Source organism: Podarcis cretensis (assembly GCF_951804945.1).
Source record: "Podarcis cretensis genome assembly, chromosome: 8".
NCBI classification, from domain to species: Eukaryota; Metazoa; Chordata; class Lepidosauria; order Squamata; family Lacertidae; genus Podarcis; species Podarcis cretensis.
In genome coordinates, this window is record NC_137177.1 from 20,637,369 (window position 1) to 20,656,213 (window position 18,845).

Genomic DNA, 18,845 nt, shown 5'->3' on the forward strand with positions numbered 1-18,845 from the left:
AAGACACCACTGCAAAGACTCACCCTGATTCTGCCCGCTTCCTTCCTGCGGATGGAGATGCTGTGCCCGTACACATAGATATTGGCCTGTCTCACGTAGGACATGGTCTGGCTCCCCCGGTGATCATTCTTTGCCTCCACCGTGAACGGCACCAAGGTGGTGTCATTGCTGCAATACTTGGCAATTGTGTAGGTGCAGGTGCCCTGGAAGTCAAAGTCCTTCCCGTCGAAAGTGTGGTAGTGCGGGTCTCCCCAGCCCCAGCAGGTCTCGTTGTAATTTGGGACGCATGTTGCTTTGCCATCCTCCAGCTTGCACGTCTCCTTGGTCCGGCACTTTAAGGCTTTGCAAGGATCTAAAATGAAAGAAAAGGACCATTGTGGGCTCGATGCAGAAGCAGAGGTCCCACATGGGAAGCCTTTGGCAAAAGAGGTGTACATCACCGCATGGACATTGAACATATGACGCCCTTGTTGTAATATGAGTGCTCAGCAGCTGCGAACTAGCAGCTCATTGTTTATATCATGTGATTCTTATGATGTGACTGAGCGTGAGACAGGATGTTCAACGTTCTTCTCAAAGTTGTGTTCTCAGTGTAACTTGAGACCTTCCTGTTGTTGCTGTAAAGGGAGAGTGAGTCAGTTGTACGGAGAGTTCTGAGAGAGCAGACATGCTTTGTGCAAGCTCGTGTACAGTGTACAGTCCAGGAATAAAAGTAGAATGAATTAGACTACTTTCGGACTGTGTTACTTTCTTCTGCTGAGATGCAAGGGGAAAGGGAGTGTGCATCTCTCAAAAGGGAGGTGTCGCTAATTACCGATCTCCCTGGACTGACCAAAGAGCAGCCAGGGGCAGATCACCGGCTACAGGCCCCAGCGCCTGGGAAGAGGAGTCAGCCTTTCCTGAGGGGGCCAAAAGCCAACAGCCCTATGGTGACAGCCCAGGTCCATTTCAATGACTTGTGAGTCTATGTGTACTGATGGTTGTGTTTTGGGACTGCTCCAGAAGTTAACCAGAATTTCTATGATCAGAGCCAGATGTTCTGAAAGGCAACCCATGTACAACAGTGCCCTATGGGCATAAAAATGTGAAAGACAGACACGCGATCCCAGAACACATTAAGGTATGCATTCAATGGCAACTCCCCAATGGATGCTCAGTGTGTGCATCACCACAGCCTTCATCATGCCAAGTGCTACATTTATTACTCTGCATGCAGCAGTCCTGGTGGGAGCTGAGGTTAGGGAGGGGCAGATCTATCTATTTCAGTTTTTCTCGGTTTCTCATATTTCCAATCTTAAATTGTTTTCCACAACAGTTTATGATTTTTCTTAAGAAGCCCTCATGAAACCAGCATGCTAGTGTATATTTTCCCCAGTATATACCTATTTATGCAAGTTTGCTTAATATGCACAATTTTGCAAATCATTTCCCCTACTATTTTTGCATGCCATGTAATATTTCTGCACTACTATACATGCATTTTACATACTTTTTACCTATTTGTATGCATTCCATACACATTTCTAGATTCAAGCTGTAAATCTAGGATAACTTCTTTCCATTGCACATAATTTATATTATTATTCACTCATTCTCTGTGCTTCTTGATATGCTTATTTTTAATGGTTATATTTAGTGTTGTTCATTTTGGACCACTTTGGGCACAATTGTGGAAAAGCGGCATACTTCTAAGCTGACAATGGCTTCCCTGGAGGACTGCATGGCAAAATTCAGAGAAGACTGGACACGAAAGGATGACATTGTTTCAGTTTGCATATTGCTTCAGGATGTGTAGCTTAAGTAGTTTCATCTTGGAATGCAAACTAAATTGACACCCCCCACCCCATCCCTAGTTGAGACCTGGGTCAGCCAGGTCCTCAAATTTTCCTTCTGAAAATGCATCCAGCCTCTCACCTTTATTGACACAGCTCATGACCCCATCCTGGACCTCGCAGGCCTCATCGCTGGTGCAGCTGTGTGACTTGCAGGTGACTCCCCGGCCTGGGATGCAGCTGCAGATTTGTTGGCATTCATTCAGCAGGACCTTCTCATGGGGCTGCCGAGGCATTTGCCAAGGGGAAAGCAAACCATTAAATGACCAACCACCATAGCATTTACTGGTAAGCACATATTTCAGTTATGTGAAGGCCAGACTGAGGAACAGGTTCCCAAACCATATGTGCTCTACCTGCGATATCACTTCCCCCTCTTCCAGATCATTCTAGAAAGTGAACTCAAGAATCTAGGCTCCCATATATTTATATCATGGGTACAATCTGCTAGTGTGGTGTAGTGGTTAGAGTGTTTGACCAGGACCTGGGAGACCAGGGTTCAAACCTCCACTTGGTCATAAGCTCACTGGGTGACTTTGGGCCATAGAGATTCAATGGTGGTGGAGGAGAAATGAACCACCCATGAGTGGAACCTGCAAGAAAATAGTAGCAGTCCTAAAGGAGTGCTATTTCCCCAATCTCAGTGCCAATGTAGCCATTTGCAGCTTAGAGTCTGCCTTCTTCTGGAAGATAAGAGAATATCTGGCCAACTACTAAATGACCTCGGCCCAGTATACCTGAAGGAGCATCTCCATCCTCATCATTCAGCTCAGACACCAAGGTCCAGCTCCGAGGGCCTTCTGGTGGTTCCCTCACTGCAAGAAGTGATGTTACAGGGAAGCAGGCAGAGGGCCTCCTTGGTAGTGGCACCTGCCCTGTGGAACATCCTCCCATCAGATATCAAGGAAATAAACAACTATCTAGCTTTTAGAAGACATCTGAAGGCAGCCTTGTATTGGGAAGTTTTTAATGTTTGATGTTTAATGTTTTAATGTTTTGTCGTATTTTTAATATTCTGTTATGAGCCGCCCAGAGTGGCTGGAGAAACCCAGCCAGATGGGTGGGGTATAAACAAACTATTATTATTATTACTACTACTACTACTACTACTACTACTGAGTTCTGTTTACTGTTTGCTAATGCCTGGTGCTTGTGTGATGCAAGACCTTGGATAGCCACTGCATGAAGAATACAAAACTGGAATAGGCTCAGTCATACAACTGGAAGGTACCTCATAGGTCACCTACTTCAACTCACTGCCAAGGCAGGGAATTCATTGCTACAGCATCCCTGATAGGTGGCCATCCAGACTCTGCTTAAAAACCTCTAATGAAGGAGCAACCACCACCTTCGTGCCATCATCATGTTCTTCCAAATGTTTAGGTTACATCATTATTTCCTCGGAATTTGAGCCTATTGGTTTGTGTTCAGCCCTCCGGAGCAACAGAAAATAAATGTGGCTCATCAGGGCCACATTCCCTTCTGGGCAATGTTCTGAGGGTCAGATGCCAGAGGTGGGCAGGGCCAGGGTAAAAGTGGGTGGAATTTAAATATAAACTAATTTCACCTTTCTACAGTAGTCTAGTTCCCACACACGCTCACACATTCCTCTCTATCCTCCATCCAGACAAGCAAGAAGCATTATGAGTTCAAGGACACATTCTAGCCAGGTTAAAACACTCAAGGAAGGTGTGGTGCAGGGCCAGTGAGGGGGTGTGGCCTGGGGAGAGGGGAGTGTCCTGAGGGGCAGACAGAGAAGCCTGGAGGGCCACACTTAGCCCCTGGTGCTAAGGTTCTCCACTCCTGGTTTAATAGCCCTTTAAATAGCTGAAGAGGGAACTTCCTACCTTGCACTTGTTCAAAGCAATGCAACACTATCTCCTTTAGGGGAAAGCACCTTATAATATGTTCCATTGTCATTGCACCCGCAGGTCTCCACTGTGACGCAGCCGAGGCCGTCAAAGAAGAACCCGTCATCACACTGGCAGCCCTCTGCGCACGTCCCAGGGCATATTCTGGAGTCGGTGATCCCAGCACAGTGAGTGGAGCAGAGATCAGCACAGAGTGAATACTGGCTGTTTGGAGGGCAGCTGAGAGCTGCAACAGAGAGAGGTTTGAAGAAAAAGGTACATGACATATTTCAAAAAAGATTTTTATTATAATAATACTACCTGTAGTTTTCAGGGGACGCAGGTGGCGCTGTGGGTTAAAGCCTCAGCGCCTAGGGCTTGCCGATCGAAAGGTCGGCGGTTCGAATCCCTGCGGCGGGGTGCGCTCCCGCTGCTCGGTCCCAGCGCCTGCCAACCTAGCAGTTCGAAAGCACCTCCGGGTGCAAGTAGATAAATAGGGACCGCTTACCAGCGGGAAGGTAAACGGCGTTTCCGTGTGCGGCTCTGGCTCTGGCTCTGGCTCTGGCAAGAGCAGCGATGTCACGCTGGCCACGTGACCCGGAAGTGTCTCCGGACAGCGCTGGCCCCTGGCCTCTTAAGTGAGATGGGCGCACAACCCCAGAGTCTGTCAAGACTGGCCCGTACGGGCAGGGGTACCTTTACCTTTACTTTTTACCTGCAGTTTTCAGTACTCACGACAAAAGGATGGACTCCTCCAGGTCTGCACAGGGATCCCGGCTTCTTGGCAGGCAGACGTGTAGCTCTGAATATTCTGACACAAGGCCTCGCTGTCCCCATTGCCCAGGCACACATCGTAGATGCAGTCGCTGAAGTACACATTGGGGTCCACCTTTGCATGGCAAGCACTGAAGGGGCCGTCCGATGCAGTGAGGATCCCGCAGTAATGGCGCTGCTTGAAAACCTCCTCCTTCTTTTCCTCGCAGACTGGGCAGCTGCTCCCAGAGCATCCATCTGAGCAAGGTCCAACTGCCCCAGGGACTGGAACCTTCCAGGCAGCACCAAATTTAGCTACATCAGAGGTTGTCTTGCCATCAGGGAGCAGGAAGTCGTCTTCCTTCTTCCCGTTGTAGTTCCCACACAGGCCTTGCATTTGGTTCCGGTAGCTTCCTGGGACGGTGATTGTCACACGGTAAACTAGGTCATAGCTCACAATGAGACCAAAGTCGGTTTCTATCAGGACTTTAGTGCCATGCTGATAAGCTCTGAGACGGCCACCAGAAAATTCAACGGGTAGGGAACGAAACACTCCGTTCACCTGGAAGAAGGGGACATGTTGTCTCTAAGGGCAGATGTTCAAAGGACACAAAACTGGTCTCAGGGATCTTTGACCCTCCAGCAATAGGCCCTTCTCTCACAAGTATTGTTGAACTCCACCCAAGTTGACATTTTCAGAGGATTTGCATGCACAGGGGCACCTTGTGAATGGTACAACATGTAACAAGCTCATGAGCAGAGTTATCATTAAGATCTGTTGGAAAGCAGATTCTTGTGTATAGACATATGTAAACATATCCACTCACAAGGATCCATTCACATGCAAATCTAGTGTGCAAATTGTATTATTGGAACTTGGCAGAAGGTCATACTTCCTGGATGCTAAGGAAGACATATTGTATTATAGCAGCCCCATCTCAAAGTTGCTGAATTGGTGGCTCTTGTGCTTAAGACATTCATCACTGGTTATTTTTGAGTAGTGCGACACCTTCAACACAAAAACTACAGGACTACAGCACAGCTTAGTGGTAGTGTCCATGATTTGCATGCAAAAGGTCCCAGGTTCATTCCCCAGCATCTCCAGGTAGAGCAGGAAGAAACTACCTGTCTGAAATGCTGGATAGCTGCTCCATGTCATTGCAGAGCAAATAATACTGAACTGGATGTACCAAAAGTTTTACTCAGTATAAGGCAACTTCCTTTGCCCTAATCAAGGTCAAATGCATCTGTGGTCTTCTTGGGATATACTAATGTAGAACTAGAGCCATGATTAAAGCACTGGTCTTTCTCTCCCAAGTCTGGATTTATTCAGTGAAGTAGATCTCATGTTCAAACGTAGCAGCTGGATTTTTCATTGAAATGATAGGGCTGTAACTTTTCATTGGTTTAAGCAATAGCTTTATTAATGTTTAATTGACTTAAGATGTTCAGGAGATAATATATACAGCTAGCTATGTTTGCATGAGCTCCTGGCCATTGCACTTTGTGTACAAAAGTGCAAATATATGTTAGCACCACCGAGGAGATAAAATTGTCGAGTGAAACCGAAAATGACACAATTAAAAATTCAGAGAGGATAGTTGTGACCCTAATTTTAAACATACACATGTGTGTGAGTGAGTGTTAGATATAATTCCTTATAATTAGCTGTATAAAATGAACTGTAGATGGCAAACTCCATCCGATGTGCACTGTCTGGACAAATACCTGGATCAGAACACAGTTATCTGTCAGCTCTCACACATCTCTGAATTTGGCGATGCAATTCTTGGCTCAGAAATACCCCAAATGCATATACAACATCAGGTGTAGGCAGTGCTATTTTTCTAGAGAAAGAGGTGCCAGAACTCACTATGAATATCTCCCTTGTTCTCTTATAATAGCAATGGCGCCCACCTGAGAGGTGCCAGAACTGAGTTCCAGTGAGTTCTGGCAGGAATAAAGCCCTGGGTGAATGTAACGAGCAGGTGGATGTGACTTGGCCGAAACAGCCTGGTCTGCCTAATTAGGCAACCCCACCCTTGGAGTTTGGCAAATCTAAACAAATGTAGTATAAACACCAACACCTGGGAAACACTGGCCTGTGAGTGCTCCAATTGGAGAACAGCCTTTACCAAAGGTGTCATGGACTTTGAAGACGCTTGAACTCAGGATGAAAGGGAGAAATGTGCTAAGAGGAAGGCACAGTTGGCAAACCCTCACTGGGATCAACTCCTGCCCGGAAACCTATGTCCCAACTGTGGAAGGATGTGTGGATCCAGAATTGGCCTCCACAGTCACTTATAGACTCATTGTTAATATCATGTTTATGGAAGACAACCTTGCTCAGTTACGAATGATCGCCAAAGAAGAAAAAAGAAGAAGACCCTTGGAGTTAAAATGGAGAAGTATGTGCATTGCCTGGAGCTCCTTGGATAAGATGATGGGCAGCATACAGACCCCTACCTTGATCTGTCCCTTCTTGTTCTGGATCAAAGTAAGTGTGGTGCCATAGACTTCCACAGAGACCATCTTGGTAACCGAGGCTTTTCTGCTCCCCCAGGCCTCATTTTCTTCAGTGATGGTGAAAGCCTTCAAGTTCTTCTTATCTGTGATGGCAGCCTTAGCAAGAACATAGGTGCAGGTGCCCTGGAAGTTGAAGCGTACTCCATCGAAGGAGATGTAATGGGGATCGCCAGAGACTGAGCAAGTGGCTGAGCCAACGGGGTGGCATTTATGGACGCCATCCACTGCCCTACACTCCTCACCAGGGCCACAAGAGGTTTCCTTGCAGGCAACCGCTCCACCAGCCTGGCACACACACTCCATGTTGCACTTGTTGGTTGGGTAGAAGGTTTGCCCAGCTGTATAGTACCGTTCCTGGTAGACGCAGCCACACTGAGACATGGGGACACAACGGTCACCGCTGAGCACAAAGCCTTCATCACAGACACATCCTTCTGCACAGTGTGCTGAGCAAGGCAGAGGAGAGTAGAGGCTGCTGCAGGTCTGTTGGCAGCTCCTGGAACAGAGCTCGTAGTGGCTGTTTCGGGGACAGACCGGCTCTGGAATGGGAGGGTTAGGAAATGCATTTCCCATCAATATCACAAACTCTTCTATTTCCATTACTACACCAGAGACTAACATAAACCCAGGTTGTTGTGGCAGCGTTGCTTCCCCTGTTTCCAATGTTCGGGATGCATGTGCTGTTGCTTATGTAGCCAAAGCTGCATCATCCACCCATAAAGAAAAGGGAGATGTCAACAGGCTCAGGAGAACCAATAGAGACAGAGCAAACTCAGGGGCCCACAGATTATTGGCTGCCTGTTGCAGATGTGGAAAACTGTGGGATAGTGAAGAGGGAATGAAAGGGTTGGAGCCATGGCTGAGGGCCACCTCAGCAGGCAGAAGCTGGGAGGTGGAGAGGAACGAGACACGGGAGGAAAGAGCAATGTGTAGGGACAGGGAAATCTGCTAGTTCTGGTTTCTCATTATTACAATGTTAAACCCAGTTCTCCATATTTCCACATCAGTTTGCACCCCCCTCCCCCCATTAAAAAACAATGCCCAGATGTTCCCACAAACATTCTTCAGCATTTTTGAGCAACTTTCTCCTTATGTATGTTAACACAACTTCCCCTTTTATAGCGTCTTTTCCCACTGTGTTATTGTCATTGATATATTCATTTGTTATCCTTTAACCTACCTAATACTGTATATGCATTTTTGGAGCACATTACTTGGCTGGAGAAATGCATTGTGGAATTTGGAAAAGTGTAGATTTTGAGGGGTGGCTGCCTTTTGGTTCACCCATTGCTTTGGAAAGTGTGAATTGTGTAATTTCGCCTTCAGGCGAGAACTGGATCAAATCTTTATCGCTCCTATCCTTTATGCCATATAACTTGCCTTGCACCTTCTAAACTAACCCTATTCTACACAATCCAGCAATATTGAGGGGCCCAAGTTTTTTTTAAAAAACTGCCCTAGGGAGCTCCACCCTCTTCACAACTGGAGCAAACTGGATCATACTTACTCCAGAATATGTGGATCCTCCAGATATATATGGTCACCTGTATGGCTTGGCAGGCTGCAGTGTAAGCAGCAATGACATGGCCCAGCACAGCCTTCTGACCATTAAAGGTGCAGTAGTCATAAACACAGTCCAGGAAAAACACCTCAGGGTCAATTCTGCCATGGCACTCCCTAAACGGGCCACTCTTGTCCACCAGGAGTCCACATTCTGCACTGATGCCTCGCTGGCGCTGGGCAATGCTTTCCAAGTCCGGACACACCCTGGGGCTCACTTCTCTGCATCCCAGGGACTCGGCCACCTTCCAGCGCTGTCCCAAGGCTGTCAAACCTGAGGCTGCATCACTGGATGCCAAGTCATCTTGTTTGTTGCTGTTGAAGTTGCCACAGAGACCGCCGAGGGCCCCTTCGTAGGACTTTGGCACAGTGACCATGAGGCGGCTTTGCCAGTCAGAGTTGACGGTGAGGCCGAAATCTGTTTGGATCATAACATCCCAGCCCTTCTGATAGATGAGGACTTGGTCCAGGCCCATCCTGTAGGGCAAGTTGGTCAGCAAACCATTCACCTGGGAGGAGAGATAAAGTGGGAAGGGTGAGTGGGGAAGATCATGCTCAAAATCTGGTGCTATGGCTTTGAGCTATGCCAAACGATGGCTTAGCAAAGACATTTTTGGTGCGTAAAATTTACGTGCGATCGCCGACATGTGTGTTCTTTTGGACCCAGAAGAAGGCAGAACGAGGGTGGAACGGAAGGTGGAAGAGGGTGGAATGGGGACGGGGCACACACATATGTGCTCCATAGATGTGTGCAGGCTTTTAACAGACTCGCTCACCAAAGGAGGCCTCATTTAGACTCACCAGAACTCTTCCACGATGAGCCCAGCTGACTGTTATCTCCAGGCCATAGACTTGAACCTTGACCAGTTTGTTGAGGGATGCAGACCAGCTGCCCTGGCCCGAGTTCTGGACTAAGACTTGGAAATCCACCAAGTCATTGCGCTTCTGGCTGAGTCCTGCAAATGTGTAGAGGCAGGTGCCCTGGAAGTTAAAACTCTGACCGTCAAAACCATGGTAATGAGAGTACCCGGCTGCAGAGCAGGTGGCATAGCCAGTTGGGTAGCAGTTCTGGAGGCCATTCTCCACCCTGCACTGCTCCCCAGCCTTGCAGCTGGCAGGCTGGCATTTCATCTGCTTGCTCTGCGGGTCACAGACGCAGCGCTTTGTGCATGTGCTGTCTCCCCAGAACTGCTCGCCGGGGGAAAAGAGCTTCCCTTCGAAGGCACAACCGCAAGCTGCCTTGGGGATACACTTCCCAGCTTCCAGCACAAAACCCTCGTTGCACTGACAAGTTTCCATGCAGCGTGATGAAGAGCAGTTGGAAGGAAGAGCTTGGTCATTGCAAGTGGCCGGGCAGGCTGAGCCGCAGAGCTTGTACTGGCTGTTCTCAGGGCAGGAGAGCACTGCAAAAGAGAGAGACAGAGAAGAATAAGGGCACAATTATCCACAATCCCTTTCTTTTTCATTGGGATTTATTATCAGAGAGATTGCACACCCATTACTGCCAGCACCAATGGTAAGACAGCCTTTAGGTAGATTGAGATGGATGCCCTAAGCTGCTGAGGCTGGGTGTTGTGAAATAGAGGCAAATTGTTTGTTATTTAATTTACAGTGTTATTTAATTCAGTTGCCTCCTGTGTTTTATTTGTTTTGAGCAATGTATAAGTGTTTTGAATTTTTGGGAAGGAAAGCATTATGAGAATCACCATTTTTTCTTCTGGGAAACAGGCAATTTGCAGTGCCCACAACAGTTTCTTATATTTCCAAATGTGATCCTGGGCCCAAAGGAGCTTGAGGACCCCGGTCATAAGCAATTAATTCTACTCACAGCAGCCCGTGAGTCTTCTCCAGTCCAACAGGGTTACGCCTTCCCTCTGGCAGGCATCGGCATAGCTCTGCAGTGCTTGGCACAAAGTCTCTCGGTGGCCTTCGTAGATATAGAGGTCATAGGCACAGTTTTCCACAAAGATTTCAGGGTCAACGACAGAGTGGCACTGGCTGAACGGGCCGCCCTCCCGTTTGCTGATCCAGCCACAGAAAGTCTCCACTTTGTATTTGATGAGCACCTCTAAGGTGACCTTCTTGCATTCTCCATGGCAGTCATCCCAGCAGAGCTTGTTGCCATCTTCCACTTTCCAGCTCTTCCCAAACTCCACAGGGCTGGGGGCCAAGGACCCAGCCGAGGTCTTGAAGTCATCAGTAGGGTCACCATTGTAGTTACCGCACAAGCCGCAAACGTTCTCAAAGAAGCTGCTGGGAATCTTCACCCAGAGGCGGTTGTTCCAGTCATAGGAAACCTTCAGTGAGAAGTCGGTCTCGATGGAGACAGAGGTCCCGCTCTGGTATAGACGCAGCTTCCCCTCTTGCAGGGAGATGGGCAGCCGGGAGCGTTGGTTATTCACCTGGCACAGAATATGTTACTGTTAGATAAGCATTATGGAAGCCCCTAGTGTAGCGTAAGGATAGAGTTGGGAGTTGTTCCAACTACCTCCTGTGAAACAAGACTAGCCACACCCAGTGTGGCACCCAACCTATGCAATCCAAGTCATGGTGTGCCGCAATAAGCTATTTAAAATAGAACGACACATGCCCATTCAGAAATATCAGGAGGGATAGTCCTAATAGGATGATCAGTCCTCAGTGTAATTAGCACATGCAAAAGTGACACAGAATGGAAGTTGACTGACCCATTCATCCCTAACCTGATATGGGCCCTGGTTCATACAGTTAAGACAATGGAATGCTATTGTTCTTACCCTGACTATGCCATACTCCTTTCTGGCCATGCTTATGTGGTATCCATGGACCTGGACCGTCACAAACCCTATGAAGGACACGCTCCGTCTGCCTTGGTTCTCATTTTTGGCTGTGATGTGGAAAGCAGGGAGTGTCGTGTCTGATCCGCAGGTCTTGGCCAGCGTGTAGGTGCAGGTGCCCATGAAGTTGTATTTCTGCTTGTCAAAAGTACGGTAATGGGGGTCACCCAGAGACCAGCAGGTGGCAGTAGACTGTGCCACACATACAGGCTGTCCATTCCTGATCTGGCAAGTCTCCTTCTTCCGGCACTTGGTGGAACTGCAGGATGGTTGGGGGACAGGCTGAGAGGCTGGGAAGAAAAGAGGAGGGGTTAGTATAACAGTGGGGAAGAGAGAAAGAGAATGGGCACAAGGAGAGAGACAGAGAGGAGCGGTCGAATGGGTGGCCTTTGACACAATCAGAGCAATAGATTGAGGGATGGAGAAAGCCAACGTTTTCCCCTGTATAGCCCAACACATCCAACAAGTTAAATGATAAAGTTCTGATAGCAATACTTAAGCTGTCCTCCCATTGTCTGACCTTCTCCATATACACGCCAAACACTTGGAGATGAAGGTTGGTGGGTCCATGCCAATGTTTCAGGCCCTCAACATCATGCATGCTGCTAGCTAAATCCTCTAGATGTGCACATGCTCAAGGCAACATCTGCAAGGGGCTGCCTACCTAGGCATGCACAGCTATATAGGCACTACACACAGCAAAGGCTCTTGCACTTGGGGCTGTAGGGCAAAGACCTCCCAAGGAGAATTTCAAGGAATTTTTTAAAAAAGATTTCCCCCCAAAATCTCAAAGCTACACACACTTTCTTGCCTTGCACACATTTTCTACTAACATTTGAATTTAGAGAAGCTCCTGGTGACATTTCTGTCCATCTTCTCTTATCTGGCCAGTGCTCTGCAGTCCAAATGTGTTGCTATGGCAAGAGGTCCCTCCCATGTGTTTCCAGGCAGAAAAGCCATGAGAGAGTTGTATATTACTAAGACTGTCAGCTACTCAGTCCTGATTGCACACTCTCTCTTCTTGTCATGTGGGCAATCCAGGAAGACTACGTAGGACAGGGGTGGGGGAGGGGGAGGGAGAAACTGCTATGGCAGATGATCCACTGACCATCAGTGTTGACAGTACTGAGCTAGGTAGACCAGTGGTCTGACTCAGTATAAGGAACAGACTACTTTGGAAGGTGGTGACCTCTCCTACATGCAAGGTTTTCAAACAGAGGTTATATGGCCATCTGTCGCGCATGCCTTAGTTGAGATTTCTGCATTGCAGGGGGCTGGACTAGGTGATTCTAAGGCAGGTCCTATATTCCTATGTTCCCATGAACTGGAGACTATCTTTGTATCCAATCCTTTCTCCAAGAAACTATGCACAAGGAGGTAAGCCCAATTTATTTCCTCAAGAGCCCTGTGAAGTTGGTTACACTGAAAGAGAGAGATTGGCCCAAGATCATGAATTGAGTTCCATTGCTGTGCAGGGATTCGGACCCTGCAATGCTGATCATCCTTTTCTCAATGGAAATTCAGCACCTTGATCTCCCACCTTAACAAGCCCCACAACTCACCACGTTGGCAGAGTGCCAATGCACCATAGGCATTCCTGCTGGCAATGCCAAAACTTAGCAGGGCAAAGGGGATGCTGGGATGTGTCATGGAATGGGTGCTTTCTTTCTTCCCCAGACTGTACTCGCTCCAGGAGTATTCTGTTCCTGGAATCTGTCTCCAAGAGGTGCCACTCAACGCACGACCATCCATGGTGATCCCAGAAGCAGCAGCGGTCTTAGCAACGATGAACACAGAATTGTCAAAGTCCTCCAGGCCCCCGAGGGTGTAAGATGTGCAGTAGCTGAACACATCAGGGATACTAAGGAGGAAGGGGTCGAAGGTCAGGCCAGAATGGGTACCACCGGTGCAAAAGAAGAAGACCTGGATGCCCACGTTGGCTGTGATGTAAATGGGACCCGAACGTGAGACTTTCAGCTGAAGCACCTGCCCGGCCACAAGGTTGTAGTTCGTATGGATCCCACCAGAGACACAGGTGACTGTGGTGGGCTGGGATGCCACTATGTACGCAAGGTCATACTTTGTCTGGAAAGAGAGTGGGAGGAGAAAGAAGGCCCGGCCCCAGCTAGACACTGGCAGAAGCTGCTCCACCACATGGTTGCAATTGGTGTTCATATTGGCGCAGGTGTGCCCACTCAGCACTGCCACTGGCCGTGCTGATCTTACAAGGGTGCCAGAGAGGTCTTGGCGGCTCTGGAGCTGGATGGCTTCGTAGGGAGAAAGGACGACATTCAGCTTGCTGCCTGCTGGGTAGATGCGCCCCTGGAATCTCACACTGCCCTTGAGATAGAGCTCCACCGCAGTGAGGTCCTGCCATGCAATGATGGAGAACTCCTTGTATGAATTGGACAGCTCTCCAGGAGGTGTGAGGATGTAATATTCAGTGCCCAGGCTGTGGACTGGGTAGATCACGGTGGTGTCAGCTGTATTCTTCTTGGAGTTGAGGGCCAACACAGAGATGTCTTGGTTAGCTTTAACCACGACGGTGTAGCAGAATTTAGCTGTGCCGGCCATCTCCACATAAGCTGGTATCTTCACCTTTGCGGTCTGACCCAGGGGAAGGGGGAATTGGCTGTGGAACTTGGATTTGTAGACTGAGATGGTGACGGTGGTAGAAGGTGAGTAGCCGGAAATGTAGAGCTGGAACTGAGCTTCAGAGTAGTCCAGCTTATGGTTTTGCAGGAAGGCTGTGATGAACTCCCGGCCAGTGGGCATTACAGCATGGAAGCCTGGAAGAAAAGAAAGAAAAGTAAGCATGCTCTTCCACTGTCCTTCTGCAACCCAGAAAGCACTTTGGGGGGGCTGCAATCTCGTGTGTTTTTGGGCACCTCATGAGATTTGGGGAGCTAGGAGTGGGTCACCTGACTTGCCCAAGAGCACATCCCAGAAGACATACCTCTGGGTTTGGATCTCCAAAGGTTGGACAATATGATGTCTGGGTATTATGACAGGGTCTATAAAATCCCCCCACCAAAATATCTGACAGTGGGAAATAAATATTTTGCTTTTCCTTTAATTGAACAAGGACTTTATGGGAAGGCAGTAAAAGAATCCAAATACCCAATAATGCCTGCAAATCTTGACAATGTGCCCTACCAAAGGGTTAGTCCATCAAAACATTTCTTTACACACCCCAGAAATAAGAATACTTATTACATTATCTAACAGAGTACACCCATGTCAGACGTTTACAACTTCCCAGTGCAATAGGCATTTTTGGAAATTTGAGAAAGTGCCATGGGCGCCCCTCACAAAATGGCTGTCAAAAGGGTGGCATAACACAAAATGCATCTAGAAGAGCAGTAAAAGAGACAGGGCCACAAAAGATTGGAGGGGGAGGCAGTGACATCAGCCCCACAGAGAGATATTCTTTGCCGCTTCCCTCTGTTCAGCAGGGAAAAGATGGTGAGTGTCCAATCCTCACACCCAGCAAAATGTGGGCATGCCTAAGGGGTTGTGTTCAAAGCAGGAGAGGCTAAGCCAGAGCAAACAGGAACTGATTGAGAAAAGCAAACACTTCTCTCATGCATTGTGGATATTTGAGGTGGCATAGACAGAGGTCATGTGTGCCAGAGAAGATACTGGCAGACCCATGAGCCCCTGGCTCATGCAGAATATCTGGGCTTCTCATACATGTGTAGTTAGCTCTTTTTCAAAAGGCTTCATTCTGGCCATCAGCTGTTTTGCTGGGGAAAGGGAGACTGAATCCAGACTTGCCTCACTGCCCCCTAACAACCTGCTTGCTGGATTTCATTTATTATCTACTGCTACTGCTGCTACTGCTACTTCAGGCATTTCTTTAACTTTAAATGAGGCTGAGGTAGAATCTACACACATATAAATAATGTGAAAATGCTTTAAAAAATGTTTTGAAAAATATATTGAATTTGCCATAACTCACCATTGCCATCTAGTGCCACCATTGTATAATGTGCTTTACAACACACTTAAAACGTTTTATTTGCAGCTGTGTAGCTGAGTCCTATCAGACTAATCATCCCTTCAAATAGGGGATGCTTTCAAAGGGACGGCTTCCCTCTAGGCTGTTCCTTCAGTAAGGGGTCCTGCCTCAGTCAATTAGGGCCTACCTGGAATCCTGTGTAGACATATCCTCTGCTTTCTGAAACTTCAAACTGACACTCTCTTCTATAATAATATCTCATACTTTCCACTGGCTAGTGGAAACTTGCTCTTTTTTAACTTTCAACTTGCTCTTTTTTAAAAAAGAAAAGAGTAGCAGGGAGGAATAATTAAATTCTCAGGGTCCCAGATTTTGCTCAGGAATAGTACATTCGATTCTGACTCTGTTTATTCACACCCTCATATTCAGCGTCCTTGCATGCACACAGGCAGTGCTGGATTTACATATAAGCTAAACAAGCTGTAGCTTAGGGCCCCACTCTCTTGGGGACCCCCAAAAAATTTAAAGGAAAAAAACTGGATGTACATTTCCAAAATATAAGATACAAAACAAATAAAATAAAACCTACATTCAGCAACAGTGTTTTGTGTTGTGTAGGCTCCTATGATGTAAGTAATGGGCCCCGCCTGCTAGCCCTAAAATATCATTGGTTTGCTCATTTCTATATATAGGGTGCCTACATTCTGCATGGACTGGTTGCATGGCAAATGACTTTAGATATCTATTAGGTCCATAAATTACCATATAGCATATATTCAACACAAAAAACAGCAACCATTTGTTGGTGACAAAGGACAGCTGGACATATAAAGGGCCCCATTACCTTCAGCAGCTTAGGGCCTCATCAAACCTAAATCCGGCCCTGCACACAGGTACACATATCACTACACACTGAAGTGTCTTGGCCCATCTAGTCTTATTATCTACTCTGGCTTGCAGAAGCCCACAAATGTCTCAGGCAGGGTAGGGGTTAAGACACTCTTAGCCCTGTGATCCTTTAAAGTGGTGATTCCTACTCCGGGTGGGCTCACAAAACAAGTAGAATTCACTGGCTATCACCTGAAGGATGTTCATCCTAGTACATGATTTGAGGGTCTGCCTAGATTTTGCAATCACTAAGCCCACAACCATCCCATATCCAAAGCCTGTGCTCCTGACAATTCACTTAATTTGTGGAAAACCTCATCAGAGGCATGGATACATTGCCTATAGATCTCCCCAACGATGTGACTCTTATCTGCTACCAATTGTTATCTGGTCACATGGCTGGATTGCAGGTTGCCCATGCAGTCCTCCTATTTGCAGACTTTCGTCCTTGGACAATTTCCTAGTCACACCACCCAAGTCTCTACTCACCACCGAGGAGGGTGAGCCCCACAGCGATTGGCAGCAGCATCCTCATCCCCATGGCTGCAAAACAAGAAGAGAAGAAAGAGGAATGGCACTTTGGTGATCAACCTTATGGTGCAAGTGCATCAAAGAGTAGGGACCAAACTAGAGCTAATGGTAAATATGTGAATGTATTGTTTCCTTTTCTTTTTCTTTACTGGCATACCGTATGATATTCATTCTGCATCTGCAAGGAGTCAACCTTTCAACATGGCATCATTTATGCTTTGGAGCTCCCTGTCTATTAACATTATGCACCTCGGTTTACAGATGCTTCAGGTTACAGACGCTTCAGGTTACAGACTCCGCTAACACAAAAATAGTACCTCGGGTTAAGAACTTTGCTTCAGGATGAGAACAGAAATTGCATGGTGGCAGCGGGAGGCCCCATTAGCTAAAGTGGTACCTCAGGTTGAGAACAGTTTCAGGTTAAAAATGGACCTCCAGAACGAATTAAGTTCTTAACTCAAGCTACCACTGTACTGTTTTAGATGCCTACGGAAAGCTTATTTCTGTACCAATTTTTGCTTTTGTTGACTGATTTCATCTGTGTTTTCTCTTTTTTGTGTATACTCAGGTGGTTTTTTTTTTAGGTTTTGTGAATCTTAGCTGTGTTCTGTTGATAATTTTACTGATAATTTTTGCTTTGAGAGTTTTGTGATTAAGTGGTCTGCAAATCTTTCTGAATGAATAAATATGTCAAACCCTCCTTTAAGAAATACTGCATCTATCTATTAAGGCTGTCTCATTTTATAGGATTAAATGGTTAGGAACAAATGGAATAAAAAGTCTTTGATGGATGAATCACTTTATTTTATTTTATTTTAAAAATTACTATATCATTAAAAATAACAAGAGTGTATATTAAGCAGGCACTCCCAATTCTCCCTTGCAAAGCACAGAGTGCTTCTTCTAAGATGATGCTTGCTGTGAAGTATATTTTTCCTCTAAAAACAAAATATGTTTCCCCCATTTACTTTATTTGCAAATCTATTAAGATATAATTTTGAATATAGCCTGCATACGGACTTCTGAAACCAGATAGCACATAATCAAAGTGGACTTATCCATTTCCTCACACTCCTCCCATGTTCATTTCACAGGTGTCTAACGAGAAAAGTCCACTTACCTGCTGGGAAGCTCCTAATTCTCTCGGTGACAAGTTTGCCACATTTATACTGGAGGGAGTCCCCAGCACATTAAGGTAGCATATACGGAGGTGTGTGATAGGTTGAGTCATTGCTTCCTGGAGGAGGGACAGTAAGCCCAGATTTGGGTCAATGCACACGGAATTCTCCTTACCACGAAAGTGTTTACGTGTTTAAGTTTGGATTACTTAAAGGATCATGAGTTGGAGTGCTTGGGGCAGTGTGGTTTACTCAGCACAGGGTGCTTAGGGCCCAAGAGAGGCTTCCTGGAGAAAATCTCGAATTTCATCCCAACAGTACTAAAAGGGCATGTATTGCATCCTCTTTTGCAGATGCATCCTGTAGAGGTTTACTCAGAAGTAATCCCCACCAGTGGAAGCTGATTGATTAGGACAAATGCCTCACCACTGCCCAACCAACCTCTTATACAGTGGTACCTCAGGTTAAGAACTTAATTCGTACCAGAGGTTCGTTCTTAACCTGAAACTGTTCTTAACCTGAAGCACCACTTTAGCTAATGGAGCCTCCCACTGCTGCCGCTGCACCGCCACCGTACAATTTCTGTTCTCATCCTGAAGCAAAGTTCTTAAACCGAGGTACTTTTTCTGGGTTAGCAGAGTCTGTAACCTAAAGCGTCTTTAACCTGAAGCATCTTTAACCTGAGGTACCACTGTACTAAGAACTAGCTGGCGCTTTGCTTCCAAGCCCAATACAAGGTGCTATTGCTACTCTTCAAAGCCCTACATTATTTAGGCCCCAAAAATCTGAAAGACCACCTCCTTTCCTACAGATCCTCTCTGGGTCTATTAAGATCAACAGAGGAGCCCCTCTTGGTAGTTCCACCTTCCACATAGGTTTTGTAGTGGTGGCCTGGCAGGGGACATTCTCTGCGGTTGTGGAACTCCCTCCCACAGAGATATGCCTGGCTTCTTCATTACAGCTTTTGGTGAATGCAGAAGACATCCCTCTTAACCCCGGTCTTTGACACC

The 18,845-nt window shown here is 46.9% G+C and overlaps 1 protein-coding gene across 1 annotated transcript in view; it reads right to left on the bottom strand.

Moving 5' to 3' along the window:
• Positions 1 to 18,845, bottom strand: part of LOC307223411 (IgGFc-binding protein-like) — a gene marked incomplete at its 5' end in the record, with an annotated part of 37,841 nt that overhangs the window by 14,759 nt on the left and 4,237 nt on the right. Inside the window, 12 exons of the mRNA XM_079989379.1 lie at positions 24 to 352; positions 1,915 to 2,056; positions 3,730 to 3,929; positions 4,418 to 4,997; positions 6,902 to 7,500; positions 8,469 to 9,030; positions 9,323 to 9,924; positions 10,350 to 10,923; positions 11,278 to 11,627; positions 12,900 to 14,126; positions 16,676 to 16,729; positions 17,838 to 17,886. Of these exons, the coding sequence (XP_079845505.1) occupies positions 24 to 352; positions 1,915 to 2,056; positions 3,730 to 3,929; positions 4,418 to 4,997; positions 6,902 to 7,500; positions 8,469 to 9,030; positions 9,323 to 9,924; positions 10,350 to 10,923; positions 11,278 to 11,627; positions 12,900 to 14,126; positions 16,676 to 16,729; positions 17,838 to 17,886 (5,268 nt within the window). The remainder of the gene's footprint in view (positions 1 to 23; positions 353 to 1,914; positions 2,057 to 3,729; positions 3,930 to 4,417; positions 4,998 to 6,901; positions 7,501 to 8,468; positions 9,031 to 9,322; positions 9,925 to 10,349; positions 10,924 to 11,277; positions 11,628 to 12,899; positions 14,127 to 16,675; positions 16,730 to 17,837; positions 17,887 to 18,845) is intronic.